This window comes from Schistocerca serialis, chromosome 3 (assembly GCF_023864345.2).
Source record: "Schistocerca serialis cubense isolate TAMUIC-IGC-003099 chromosome 3, iqSchSeri2.2, whole genome shotgun sequence".
NCBI classification, from domain to species: Eukaryota; Metazoa; Arthropoda; class Insecta; order Orthoptera; family Acrididae; genus Schistocerca; species Schistocerca serialis.
Genome location: NC_064640.1, coordinates 460,909,781 through 460,925,129, shown reverse-complemented (window position 1 = coordinate 460,925,129; position 15,349 = coordinate 460,909,781). Strand labels below are relative to the sequence as shown.

General features: G+C 39.7%; 1 protein-coding gene across 3 annotated transcripts in view; it reads right to left on the bottom strand.

The window, feature by feature from the left end:
* The window catches only part of LOC126470364 (methionine aminopeptidase 1D, mitochondrial), a 128,739-nt gene that overhangs the window by 87,048 nt on the left and 26,342 nt on the right, over positions 1 to 15,349 (bottom strand). For all 3 annotated transcript variants that reach the window (XM_050098163.1, XM_050098165.1, XM_050098164.1), the window contains exons 2-3: positions 6,487 to 6,700; positions 5,885 to 6,076 (exon numbers count right to left, since the gene is read on the bottom strand). In XM_050098163.1, the coding sequence (XP_049954120.1) occupies positions 5,885 to 6,076; positions 6,487 to 6,700 (406 nt within the window). The remainder of the gene's footprint in view (positions 1 to 5,884; positions 6,077 to 6,486; positions 6,701 to 15,349) is intronic.

Here is a 15,349-nt window from a genome sequence, read left to right as displayed (position 1 = left end):
TTCCTTTCAGGGTATGCTGATATTAGCTCTATACGTAACAAGTACATACAACCACTCACTCAATGAAAGATCTGTACCTATGGAATGTAAAGTTGCATACACCATACCAATCCTCAAGAAAGGAAGCAGGAGTAATCTGATGAATTATTCATCACAGTGCCACTAAAGTGAAGTTACTATACACAGTTTTCTGAAATTCCTTCACCAAAGGCAATGAAGTGAATATTCCTGAATTTGAATCAAGCATAGCTGCAAAAATGAGTAACACAGAAGTAGATATCACTGAAATCAGCTTGCAGTAGGACTTTGGAACGCAACTAGCTATTTCTTCCCATGAAGTAATAATTGATATCAATGGAGGATATCAAATTGATTCTGTATTTTCAGATTTTCAAAAGGCTTTTGATACCATTCCTCACAAGTGGTTTCTATTCAGATTGAGTTCCTATGGAGTATAGTCTCAGTTGTGTGACTGGATTTGTGGTTTCCTGTCAGAAAGTTCACAGTACGTAGTAACTGACGCAAAGTGAATAAAACAAGAGCAATATATGGCATTCCCCAAGAAAGTGTTATGGGTTCTCTGCTGTTTTTAATCCATACAAATGATTTATGAGACAATCTGAGCAGCCATTTTAGATTTTTTGCAGATGATGCTATCAGTTACAATCAAGTAAAGTCATCAGATGATAAAACTCGATAGCAAAATGATTTAAACAAGATATCTGTATAGTGTGAAAAGTGGCAATTGACCCTAAATAATGAAAAGCATGAGGTCATAAGTACTAAAAGAAATCCATTCAATTTCAGTTACACAATACATCACACAAATCTGAAGGCCATCAGTTCTACTAAATATCTAGGAATTACAGTTACAAAGAACTTAAATTGGAATGATCACATAGATAATGTAGTGGGGAACACAAACCAAAGACAGCATTTTATTGGTAGAACTCTTAGAAGATCCAACAGCTCTACTAAACAGTCACCTACATTATGCTTGTCTGTCCACTTCTGGAGTACTGCTGTGCTGTCTGGGATCTGCATCAGATAGGACTGGTGTAGGACACAGAATAAGTTCAAACTAGGGAAGCTCATTCTGTATTATTGCAAAACAGGGGAGAGAGTATCATGGATATGACATGAGAGTTGAGGTACAAATCATTAAAACAAAGGCATTTTTCATGGAAGCTAAATCTTTTCGTAAAATTTACATCTCCAACTTTCTCCACTGAATGTGAAAGTATTTTTTTGATGTCAACCTACATAGAGACAAATGATCATAGTAATAAAATAAGAGAAGTTACAGCTTACACGGAAAGATATAATTGTTCATTTTTCCCATGCACTGTTTGAGAGTGGGACAGTAGAGAAATAGAGGGAAAGTTGTTTCATGAAACCTCTCATAGCCATTTAAGAATGAATTGCAGATTAGTCATGTAGATACAAATAACGTAAATGACACCAACTCTTCCACACTACAAGCTCCATAACACACACTGATGACTCTGCGAACTTAGGCAGCAGTATGATGATGTCATAAAGCAATTGTTGTGTGGATATGTATAAACAGTTTGCTTTGTTGAGCTTGCTTAAGTTTGTACTGCTGACTATTTACAGCCTCTGATGGTGTCTTCAGCATTGGAGGGCAAAGCGTTAGGCAGAAAAAAATGCCTTGGGTCACAGCCTAATGTCCATAAAACAAAAAAAGGGAACAAATATCAGCTGTAAAAGCCTGCAATGTACGATTCCTCATGTATATTTGGTACTCTGGAAACCTTTCTGCAGCAGTTCTCATTGTACAGCATTGGCACAAAGCCTCTTGTGAGCCTTAGCCTTCTGGATAAGATTATTCTGTCCTTCCCTATTTAGTGCCAGATTATTCCAACTCTGAATTCCAATTCTCTTTATGTCCTTTCTGACACCTTCCCTTCACCTTAGCTTTAATCTTCCACCTCTCCTGGTTCCTTCAGGCACTGCATTAACTATCTCCTTTACCACTTTATCATTTGTTGGGGGTCTCATTTCGATAATTTTTCTTAGTTACATGCATATACACTCAAACTCAGAAAAAAAAGGCACATCACCTTCAACAAATAGAGATAGGACATTCATATTCACAGGATATGTTATGTTCTGCAGAAATGGCTAGCATTTCAGTCAACTCGGTTCAGCATGTATCCTGTCGTCTCGGAGGCACAACATGAGCCCTAATATCTTGTTTATGCATGATGGCATCCACACATACAAGGTGCAATGGTGTCCCATGTTATAGTCATTGATGTAACATGAAATTGATTCCAAAGTTCATCTGTTGTGGTTGGCACTGTGTCACAGTGCTGCACCTGTCATTTCACCTTATACTACACATTTTCAATTGGCAACAAGTCTGATGATCTGGCGGGCCAAGACAAAAGACTGACATGCTGTGACAGCAAGAATGCATGTGTTAATGCAGCAACATGTGGTTATGCATTGTCTTCCTGAAAAATGGTGTCTGGGGTGTTGTGCAGAAAGGGTATGACTACAGATCACACAATGTTACTTACTTAGGTGTCACAGGATGTGACTCACATAGGTAACACTGCTCACAGCACCCTCGACACACACCAACTGTGATTTGTGGTTGTGCCCAATAGCATCCCACACCATAAGGCATTGAGTTGGTGTTGTAGTCTCGTATGAACGTAGCCACTATGATGCCACTCCCCGTCTGCAGCAAATCAAAATGCGGCCATCATTTTCAGACAAACAAAACCTGGATTCATCCAAAAACACTATATGATGCCGTTCCTGTCCCCAGTGATGTTGTTCCATACACCACTGCCATCTAGCATGTTTCTACGCATTCATCAAAGGTAGGCAGAGAAATGAAGATGCACACGCAACCCACGTCATAATAAACGGCGACAGACTGTCATCCCTGATAGTGTACAATGTGTCACACTGTTCCACTGTTGTGCCAGAGCCGTAAAGGATGCAGATCTGTCCTTCAATGCCAATCGGATGAAGTGTCGATCTTCTCGGGGGGTGGTCTGGGTGATGTGACCTGACCAATGTTGTCGTGTTGTATGGCCCTTCTGTGAACCATTCTGCACACACCCTTTGTGCTGCAAAACACTTGGCCCCACACGAGCAGCAATTTCCTGGAAGGATGCATCACATTCTCTCATGCCAATAATGTGCCCTCTTTCAAACTCACTGATTTGATGGTACAGTTTGCGCATATGTTTGTGAGGCATCCTGCATGTCTGCTCAAGTCACATTGGTCCATTACCTTCAGTTCATAGCAACAAGAAGAGCTGAAGGTACATTTCACCAGTAGTTTGTGTTGCACCATGATATCAATGTTGACTGTGAACCTGTGGACTGACAAGGTTCAAATGCCGATCATTTCTACAGAATATACTAATACACAAGTTCTGTGAATATGAACATCCTATCTCTAGTCGTTTAAGGTGTTCTGTTTTTTTCTGAACATGAGAGTACTTAGTTAGTTTTCTCTACATTTATCTGTAGGTTCAACTTCTAGCATCTCTTTCAAAACCTGTAAAGGCTTCTTTCATTGTTCTCAGTGTTACTGCAATTATATCATCTGCATATATTTGTACAGTTTGTATAGGACAGTCCCCCTTGTGTTGATTCCCAGATTTCTTATAAGCTTTCTGAAGGCTGTATTAAGCGGAAGCAGGATAATGCATCGCTCTGTCTTACGCCATTTGGTGATAGCACTTGATAAAATATTCTGTATTTTAATTTGACTCCAAGCATTTTCAATAGTAGCTTTCTTCCACTGCTATATACTGCTCCCTTCTGTCAATAGTGCTGTGGGCTGATGTGAAGTCTATAAAGAGGTGACATGTATCAATCTCAAATTCTTTTCACATGTCTATTCCAGTCATAGTTGCTGATATCATAGTATTAACATTGGTGCATGCATGGGTTGTCAGCTGCCATGACCCATTGTTAGGAGTGTTCGGTGCACTGTGTGTTCGGACACATTTGTACTCCACCTAGCATTAAAGTCTAATGTTAATTCTGACACAGTTTGCTGCCTGTCCTGTTCTAGTAGTCTATGCAGTCTATGACATCTGATATCTGTAGTGAGGGGTGAGAGCCCAACCCCTCGACGTCTTGACATGATTTCATCTTGTTGAAGACACTCACCATAGCTCTCCTCAAATATCCAACAAGTCGTGCAGTTTCTGAAATGCTCACACCAAGCCTCTGGACTATCACAATCTGCCCTAGGTCAAAATCAGGTAGATTGTGCACCTTTCCAATTCTACACACGGACAGCATGCTCACTGGTACTAAATGCACCATGTGTGTGTGTGACTAGCAATCGTTCCACACCAGGTGATGCTGCTATTGGCTGGACGGATTTATATTGATAGTAGGTCAATGGTCATAATTTTTTGGCTGATCAATGTAGATCTTTGTGGTTAAAAGTTTTACTGCCCACTACCATATTTCTTGAAGATGCAAAGTGTACAAGTCTGATCCCATTGTCAGATCCCATTGTCATTTTAGCATTAATTTTCCAAAAATTATCTTACAGTCTCCTCTTGGACATTCAGTGTATGTCATCTAACTCATCATAAAAAGCATCCTTCTCTTCTTCACTCTTCTCTTCAGTTGGGGCATGAGCACATTCTGAATCTGCACGATCTGTGTTATTTTACCTGGAAGTCCATATTAAGATGTTTTTTCTTCTTATTTACTATAAAACCAGTACCAAATGTGACTTTTTTGGTAGCTATAAAAAAAAATCATGTGCTCCTTCTCTGTCACTCCCTCACCTAATCATCTCACCTCTTGAAGAGGTGTAAATCCAGTTGGTGATTATCCAGTTAATCAAGTAATTTCTTTAAAGCTCCAGTTTGATAGGGAGTTAGAAGATTCCATGATCCCAATATCAGGTCCTTTAGACACCTGCCATTTCATCGTAAACAGGCCCGCTGGCTATTCCTTCATTAAACTTTTGAACATTTGATTTTTACAGGTAGTATCATCAGTCCAATGCCAACCCCAATGATTCTGGAGTGCTGATGCTTTCTGTTAGGGTTGGCTCCCTTCATTGGTGGATCCCCATTTCAAAGCATCGGGAACTCACTTTTTCACCCTTGCATAGCTTAGTTGGGTATATCGAGTGCATCTGTTGCCCAGGGGCCATGGTGTGGCTTTGCATACATTGCACTCAGTAGGGATACATGGTATTTCCTGTGTTCTGTTAGTACATTTCCACCTGCAGGAAATGCACCTACAGGTTCACATACTACACCTTTGGCCCCCCAGAGATCTGTATATTACACCAAAATAATAAATCATTTTTACAACATAAAATTTTCTTCATTTAGCAGGTACTTGTCTATTAACAGATCAGGAGAATAGATAAAATGCATTTGGTTTTAAAATATGTGTTGGTTCATTACAACTGTTGTGGTACACACAACAACTAACTGATAATTAACTATTTTAATATTGATGTCCATTTTACTTTTAATAAAAAATAAGCCATTAATGATGGCACATTTCAGCTTCGCACAGACTGGGGACAAATCAGTTGCATCCTGTGTAGGAAGCCATTAATGACTGACACAGAGAAGCAATGGAACACATAAATATGGATGACTGTGCTAGGACTTCAGTCAATCCCTTCCAGGCAGTAGGCACAATGTTTCACTGTTGTGCATAGTAATTCAATGAAAAAATTTGCAACCTAATGCAGTAATTGTAATCTTTTGCTGTAAAATTATAAAGTAATGCAGTTAATAAGTCTGAGAGAATCTTCAGATTTATTTTATACTATGTCTAAAGCATTTTCATATTTTATTTCCTATTACAAGTAATATAACCACAAGAAATAAAATATATACATCATTACCGTCACATCTACATTAATTATATCTCCATCTCTCAGAGGCCGTAGATCAGGAATACCATGGCAGATAACATTGTTCACAGATGTACAGATGGACTTCGGAAAACCATGGTATCGTAATGGTGATGGATACGCTCCGTTTTCTATTATCATCTGATGTAGCTTTCCATCAATGAAGTCGGTAGTTACTCCTACCTAGATCAAAAATTATATTTATGGCAGTCAGTAAACCATAACAATTTGAAGCATGGCAACTTTTTGTACACAATCATTTTGTGCTTCCTCTGAATTTTTTAAAGTGACATGTGAAACCTGCTGCCTTTTCTTTTGTAAGATGAAGCACACAGATTTAGGTATGTAAATAACCACAAAAACAGTATGAAACCTTAATCCTTCAACCATAATTCCAAAAATGTCCTAAAAAGAAATAGGTACTGTCCCAGTCTTTTAAAAAGTTATGTGTAATCACATGTAGCTTACACAAAAATTGTAACAGCAGTATCATTCACTGCTTACTTGTAACAACAGCTAACACAGTAGTTATATAATTATTGGCACATCAGTGCTAAAACTGCACACCAAGGCAAAGTTCAATTTGAAATTACCTTCAGTAAAGGTATAGCTGCATTTAAAACCTTTTTAGCCAGCTGACAGCTCAGCCTCATTTTGTCTATGGCAACAGCAGATTTTGTTTCTGTGGCATAAACTACCTCGGGCACAGAAGATGCAAAATATTCTGGCTTTTCAATATCAGGAGGCACTGTTTTCTCTGCTGTAACTTCATATGGGCGAACAATATCATATTTTCCACTGATGGACCTTAAACATGGTGTAAAATCCAGTTTGTTATGTCTTGCAGTGAAATAAACTAAAACAATATAACATTTGAGATATGTCACATTATGACAGATATAATCGTAAATATATGTATACAGTACATTTACACTGTAAGGCTAACAATACACAATAGATACAAACAACAGTCTTACACAAAACTTCAGTTTCATGGTATTATTTCACATTCAGAACACTTTATGCACACAACAGTTCTCAATGGGGGTGTTGTCCACAATGACAAACACAAGAAAGTCTCTTATGGGTTTGTCAAGGATTCTAGAGCTTGCATATATTCAAGTGATCTCAATTATTTCCATGCTGGTATCAGGAAGTATATCAACATTACATGTTGTGATCATCTAATTCCATGGTCATACACTGAAGATGTTGAAGACAAGTTCAAAATTTACACATTCCAGTCATTTCCTACGTGGTTCTTTCTTCAGCTCCTGTTCCACTGGAGGAAGTAAACACTATCCTAAGGTGTGGCAGCTGTCATTAGAATAAATTAAATTTATGGTCGTCCACAATTCTTTCGCATGCATCATCTGCCAATTTGTGATTCCTACATGCACATGTCTCCTGAAATTAAACACCAAAGTGTGACAGAGCCTTCCCCATCAAGTTTAATGTGTGATACAAATATGACCATCAAAACTTAATGATTAGTTCCTACTGAAGGGCTATATCTAAATTACAAATGATACTGTATTACAAATACACAAGTGACAAGGGTGATTATACCGCCCATCAAAAGAAAAATTTTGAGCACACTTTTATTGCATTGTTGCAGTATATTTTGTGCAGTATATTTGCCTGTACACAGATTTTGTGATAGTTGCTACTTAGCTCTGACTTGTTTACATACTGAAATAAATGCTCGTGATGGATTGTGGGGATTCGCACATATATTTATACATTCCTTTTGCTATGAGTAGCTGCACATGTGTCTTTTTCCTTGTAACTCAAGTGAAGAAGTAGCATCACTGCATGACATTTATCTCATGTCTTGAATTTCTTTTACGTCTGACTTCTGTCTAACATTTTTGTTTACACATGTCTGACATAACATAACCTTTTTGTTTTGCATATTTAAGTTTTCATTTCTTTGCTTTAGATATTTATTTGACCATGAGTGCAAACTATGGGAGTTGTCATAGGAAAGTAACTAGTAGGATGCAGTGAGAGAGCTTGACGCAATGTAAATGGGGGAAACTTCGAGGAGGTCACTGAGGCACTCTCTTGGAACTGAAAAATATGCAACAGGAATGGACTGAGAGAGGAACAGGAAAGGAAGGTCTGTGTCCTTCACGCACATTTGGATCAGCCTAGGAGAGAGCTAATGGGGATGAAGGAAGGTAGTGCTGAGGGAGGATGGTTGGAAACTGGCAGTTGGTAGGAAGTCTAGAGGGAGGGGGATGTGATATTACAATTTTATTGCATCCACTAGCAACAGATTCCAACTGCCAAAGTTGATAGGAGAAGAGCCTCATGATGTCATGATGGTGTAGGGGTGGAGAATGTGCAGCAGAATCTGTCCATGAATAGGAAAGACAGGTAAAGCACAAATGTTAGGAAGAAGAGGGTGCTGTTGTTAGGTAGCAGTCACAGCAGAGGTGTAGAACCTCAATTACAGGAGAATTGAGGGAAGGGGTATCAGCTCACCACCATTTTCAGAGTGAGCTGGATTAGGTGGTTTGTAATGGTTGTAAGAATTGTGGAAGAATTTTTCAATGGATGAAGTAATGGAAGTGGGTGGGGCACGGAACTGCTTGGAGAGGGACAGGGCATACAACATATGTGGTGACCTGAGTAAGACAGCTTCCCTAAATGGTGGCACCAATGTGAGCAGGGTTGGGCTGTTCCGGCAACATGATCAGTCTTGTCTTGGCAGTGCTATTCAGTGAGTCACTGTGGAACTGGAGATGGCACTGAAGATTTTTGCTGAGGCACACACTGCACTGATACTGGTGGGATCTCGAAGGATGTGAGGCTACACTAGGCACGGTATGCACCTCAACAGTACTGAGACAGGAGGTTGATGGAGTTAACTTGAGTATAGCAGCTGGGTGTAGAGCCACACATGGTCAATACCTGTTGTCATGGGTAGAAGGACTAGGCCTTTTTTAGGACAAACCATTACAACAGGCACCCCTCCCTTGTAAATATCTCAACCCGTTTAGAGATTTCTCCATTGTGTGCCCAGAAGATAGATTGTTCCACATCAGAGTGCACAGACACCATGGAAATTTGCTCAAAATTATCTATTGTTCATCAAAATGGGCACTCCATTAAAAAATACAGCACACTGGATTGAAGCTGAATTACAGCCTCGGAACAGTATGGTGGTATGCACTGCATCATACACGAAAGTGACAAAAATCATGGGATAATGATATGCACATATATAGATGGTGATAGTATCCTATACATAAGATATAAAAAGACAGTCTATTGGCCAAACTGTCATTTGTACTCAGGTGATTCATTTGAAAAGGTTTCTAATGTGATTAATGCTGCACAACACGACTTAACAGAATTAACAGACTTTGAGCGTATAATGGTATTTGGAGCAAGAAGCGAGGGACATTACATTTTGGAAATCATTAGGCAATTCAATATTCTGAAACCCACAGTGCAATAGTGTACCAAGAATATCACATTTCAGGCATTACCTCTCACCACAGACAATGCAGTGACTGATGGCCTTTACTTAATGACAGATCTGTGGCACTTGCGTAGGATTGTCAGTGCTGACAGACAAGCATCACTGCGTGAAACTACTGCAGAGATCAATGTGGAACATATGATGAATGTATCCATTAGGACAGTGTGGCAAAATTTGGCATTAATGGTTTATGGCGCACATGACCGATGTGAGTGCATTTGCTAACAGCACAACATTGCCTGCACTGCCTCTCCTGGGATTGTTACAACTTCAGTTGGACCCATGACGACTGGAAAATTGTGGCCTGATCACATTAGTTCCAATTTCAGTTGGTAAGAACTGCCACGCAGGGTTAGCCGAGCGGTCTAAGGCGCTGCAGTCATGGACTGTGTGGCTGGTCCCAGCAGAGGTTCGAGTCCTCCCTCTGGCATGGGTGTGTGTGTTTGTCCTTAGGATAATTTAGGTTAAGTAGTGTGTAAGCTTAGGGACTGATAACCTTAGCAGTTAAGTCCCATAAGATTTCACACACATCAGAACTTTTTTTTTTTTTTTTGGTAAGAACTCGTGCTAGGGTTTGAGTGTTGCACAGACCCAAGTTGTCAACAAAGTACTGTGCAATCTGGTGGTGACTCCATAATGATGTGGGCTGTGTTTAGGATTTTGAGTGTTGGGCAGTGGGGTAAGGGCAATACTTTCAGAGTTATCAACAACAAATCAATGTCGGTGTTTACATAGACTTGACTGGGTCCTCTGGTCCAATTGAACTGATCAATGACTGGAAATGGTTATGTCAGCTACTTGGAGATCATTTGCAGCCATTCATGGACTTCATGTTCCCAAACAATGATGCATCATGTCACTGGGCCACACATATTTGCAACTGGTTTGGCCAAATCATTCTCTCGAATTGTTCAGAATGTTCTTCACTCAGATTGCCCAAAATGAATCCCATCAAACATTTATGGGACATAATCGGAAAGTCAGTTCATGTACAAAATCCTGCACTGGCAGCACTTTCGCAGTTATGATGGCTGTAGAGGCAGCATTGCTCAATATTTCTGCAGGAGACTTCCAACAACTCATTGAGTCCATGTCACATTAAGTTGCTGCACTACACCAGGGTGGTCCGACATGATATTAGGAGGTATATCATGACTTTTGTCACTTCAGTGTATAAGATTATTGTCTTATAAATGTGTTAGCTGCTACAGCAGAACTCCAGTAAAGGGAATCAATTGTGAACTGCAGAGAAGTCATATAAACGTAGATACTTCACAGGTGGCACATATTTTAAAGCTAAAGATGTCTGATCTCAATTAATGTGGATAAACATTTTAAATTGGCAGCTGTTGAACCAATGATGCTAGACATCTATAAGAAGTTAATTGTTCTGTATGTGTACCATTCGCCTAATGATAATGAGGACATTTTCTTTAACAAATTAACTGAAATCTTAGTAAGTCTCAAAAATATTATAATAGTATGTGGAGAAATGGTTATTATCACAGGTGTTAAGGGTGAAATTAGTGATAATTTTTTAGACATTTTAAGCAATTTTGGCATTGCATAAGTGGTAAACACTGCTACTAAGGTATCAAAAAGTTCAGCACCAATCTCAGACAATGTACTTCCAGATATTGACAGGGAAAATTGTAAATTATTTATAAGAGATCTTAGCCTTTCTTGTCGTTGCTGCTGGGTAATAAAGCTAAAGATGGGCTTGGTAAAGCCCACAAAACTGCAGAACCACAAAAGGATCTTCTCAGAATGTAAAATTCATTTTTTTCTAGGACACTGGAAAATCAAACGTGGGATGAAGTGTATATGGGAAACTGGATGCTAAGCTCTTTACACTGTCCACACTGTTTAAATTAATTTTTGGGGAGACATTTCCAAAAGTAGCCACTCTACTGCAGTAGCAACTAAGGAAAATAAATGGATAACTCTGGGTATTAAAAAGTCCTCCTAAACACTTAAGTTTTTCAGTTCTTTGAAAAGACTGCACTAATCTACAGTTCCCTGATTATTACCACAGGACCGGCCGGAGTGGCCGTGCAGTTCTAGGCACTACAGTCTGGAACTGAGCGACCGCTACGGTTGCAGGTTCGAATTCTGCCTCGGGCATGGATGTGTGTGATGTCCTTAGGTTGGTTAGGTTTAATTAGTTCTAAGTTCTAGGCAACTGATGGCCTCAGAAGTTAAGTCGCATAGTGCTCAGAGCCATTTGAGCCATATTACCACAGGCATAACAAAATATACAGGTGGGTACTATTTGCTGCCAAAAGGTCATTCAATGACATGTTAATATTTAAGGCAGAAAATAATAACAAAGTAGAGTGAGATGTCATAAGACAAGAAATTAGAAAAGGCAGGCACAAGTTTAATAACATGCAAATTAAAAATGGGGAAAAGATAACAGAGAATCTCCAGGAATTGCCAAATTCTGAGAATGGCAATTTCTCTGGTATTGAGAAGTTGCAGCAAAATCTTCCTAAAACACACATAGCCCCACAGTGGCCTACATGGCAATGGTGGTGTTTCTCACAACAGAGCTCAAAGTAAGGAAAACAACACAGAAATTAAAAAATAAGTAGTCGGGGGTTTAGATGGGGTTCCAGTATGCTCTGAAGTGGTGCATAGATGGCATACAAGCCCCATTAACTAACATAATAAATGAGCCCTTCAATTCAGACATTTTCCCAGAGTTCCTACAGCATGCAGTACAGACAAGTCAGCATAAGAAAATCCTGCCAGCTAACAGCACTGCTGTCAGCTTTCAACTGCTAACTGCAGATGGCTGCAGGCATGAACACTAGGCACCCATAAAGCTATGACAAGACTGAGATATTGTGACATTTACAAAGTCACGTCACATGGTTGGTTAAGGTGGGTGTGTGAAGCCGCTGCACCCAGCCCACTGCAACTGGCAGGGAGCAACTTACACCAACACAACTATAAGTGTGCCCTTACTAAAAAAAACCAATGCAGAAAGTATTGGAAACTTCAGGCCAGTTTCACTACTATTCTCAAAAATTACTGAATCTATTATAAAAGATAGACTAATGAGTTACATGAATTAATAAAACCTGTTTACAAAGCACATTTTGGTTTCTGAAGTGGAAGTAGTACAATATCAGTCATTATTGAGTTCACAAAAGTGGTACCTGAAGCTCTTGACAGGGATGTTTAAGTCATATTTTTAGACTTTTCCAAGGCTTTTGACATTGATGACCATAAAATACTGCTAAACAAGTTGTGCCAGCCATATTTCTCACTTGTCGATACCGAGGTCATTTGACACGAGATTGTATTGAATGTAGGTGGAAGATTGTTGTCTCCAATGCAGATATTTGTGTGACATGGGGGTATGTCATATACCAGAGACAACGTCAGTTTCAGCTCTCATATGGATAAGACATGGCTGAAAACTTCATTATTGGCTGAAACAACATTCTACCTACTACTCTCAGCAATCACTTAGTTGTGGCAGTAATCTGAATCCTAGTTGTTGTTGCTGTTGTTGTTGGCACTGGTGGTAGTGATTTGAATGAAACACTTTGCCATGTTCTGGCCATTGTTTCCTATGCTGGTCTGGAGACTCCCATTGCTCCATGAAATCCTCCTGGTGGCCTCCAAGAAATGTACAGTTCAGTTCAATAACTGTTGCCAAATTCGTTTCTTGTTCTCCATAATGATATATGACATTTTGACCTTGCCACTCTAAAAGAGATGGTTCTCTGCAGAAGGCATGTATGAACTCACACCTTCACATGTCTGTGCTCCTCCCCTTGGTTGCAAAATGGCATGCTTCACTTCTTCTGGGAATGGCCTGCCTTCTAAGGCTATATGAAGACTTCGGCATGGAATCATCAATGACTTGGCACCTCATGCTGTTGATTTGATTCACTCATTCCTGTGCACTGTCTCTACAGTCAAACACATTCAATTAGCCATACACTTTCCCGTTAGCCTTACTGAGGACCTGAAGGCTTACTTTTTGGCACTGCTCGTTCTCATGTATGAATCTGCATTGGGAAAAAAAAATCTCTGGAGAGATGGTCCATGATAACCTTCCATTGGGCAGTGTGTTTGAAGGGTGGTGCGCATTAAAAAGAACCAACAGCACAGAACAGATCAACAGTACTGTTCATGTTTGTGCTCTGCACAATGTTCCGATAGCATAAATGTTCTGCAACAATAGGATATTAACAACTCAACCCTGGAAGGGGGCACAGATGGTAGCAGAGTCTATATCACATGATGTGCTTTACAATTTGCACAGTGGTAGAATGGATGGGAAAGCTGTGTTATGAGATTAGTAAAAGTCTTTTTCATTTCCTGATTTGTTTCATGGGAGGGGGGAGGGGGGGGGGGGGGGGTAAGACAGACAGAGGTGATAAAAGTGACCATATGATGCATGTAAACAGAAAGAGGTTAAGTGGGTAGTGTGTGGGACAGGAGGAGAATGATAAGCACCATCAAAAAATATTGTTTTCCCCTCCTTTAGCGCACTTCCTATTGAGGCTCTTCTATCTTCAGAATGTTTGTGTGTGTGTGTCACATGGTGAACACACAGCTATTGCATTTTAATATAGCTGTCTGTTGGTTTGAGCATCGTTCTCAGTTAGTAAAAGCTGTATACAATCCATGATCAAGTTGATGAACATAATTTTCTCAGTTACAGGATTTCAGTGAGGGCATATTTTGGACCTGTGGCGTGGCTGGATGGTGCTCCTGAAGCAATGCCAAGCACATTGTAACAATGAAAGAGTACCAAACAGTAGCTATATGTTACATGAATCTGTAAATCAGATGTACCAATTTCACTGGCACGGTGAAATGCGGTTATCGTAGCTTTGTATTTTTTAATAAAGAGAATGATTCCCTTGTGAAAATCACTGAACTCTTAAGGAGGGAGTTGCTGTCTTCTCCTTGCCAATTAAAGCATGTGAAACTGTTTAGTTATACTCCCCTCCAGATTACACACATAGTGAAAAAAGGGGCAAAGTTATCACTATGGGAGACATAGACTGGTCAGAAAACTCCTACTTGTCTAAGGACACAAATGTATCCCTGTTCACAGAATAAACAACTGTTCTGCAACCACCCATTCATTATGTAAAAGAGCCTTTGCAACTTAAAGAAGGAGTGGATATAGTAGTTTACAAATTAGCCAGCTGCATGGGATATAGTATTGTTGCCAGTAAAAACCAGTATTTGTTTATCTTTTTGCTCTACTGAAGATAAAATGTGCTTTTGTCCAGTTAATTAAAGATAATGAACAACTTCCTGATCAGTCCAATACTTCTCTTCCTTAACTCCACAAAAATCATTTCATTCACACTAACAACATTTCAAAAAGGAAGTGGCAACCAGACAACCCTGTCAGAACTCAAATACAGTTGAGTGTTTACATGGAGCGAAAATAAATTGTGCCACATGAAATATTGCTGCCAAACCTGCATTAACAGAATTGATATTGGTGAGTCCATATGGCCATTCAGCAGTGGTGTTGGGTGATTGGTTTATGGAAAACAGTTGGTGAACCCATGTATAAAGTAGCTGTAATTAAATGAACAGTGTTCCGAGTGCTGCAGCATGGGCTGCATACATTGCAGGATGCTGAAACATCATGTTCATTAATCAGCGGGCTCGTGAAGTATCTGGAAAAAAAAATTATAGTTCCACTTTCTGCCACTAGGTGACAATATGGCACTTAAGTGATATGTGTGCAGGCAAAGGGGAGAAGCAACCAAACACACGATAATGGTGGTTCTGGCATGTTTATAAGGATATGGCCACAAGTTACAACATGTGTTCAATATGATCTGCCAACTCAGCAAAACGCAACATCCATAACATGGCATGGCCGACAGTTGCTTGTGGTATATCCAGTGTAATCAGAACGATATGGCATTGTATGCTAACCTTCATCTATCTCCATTCATGTCAAAAAATGAAGG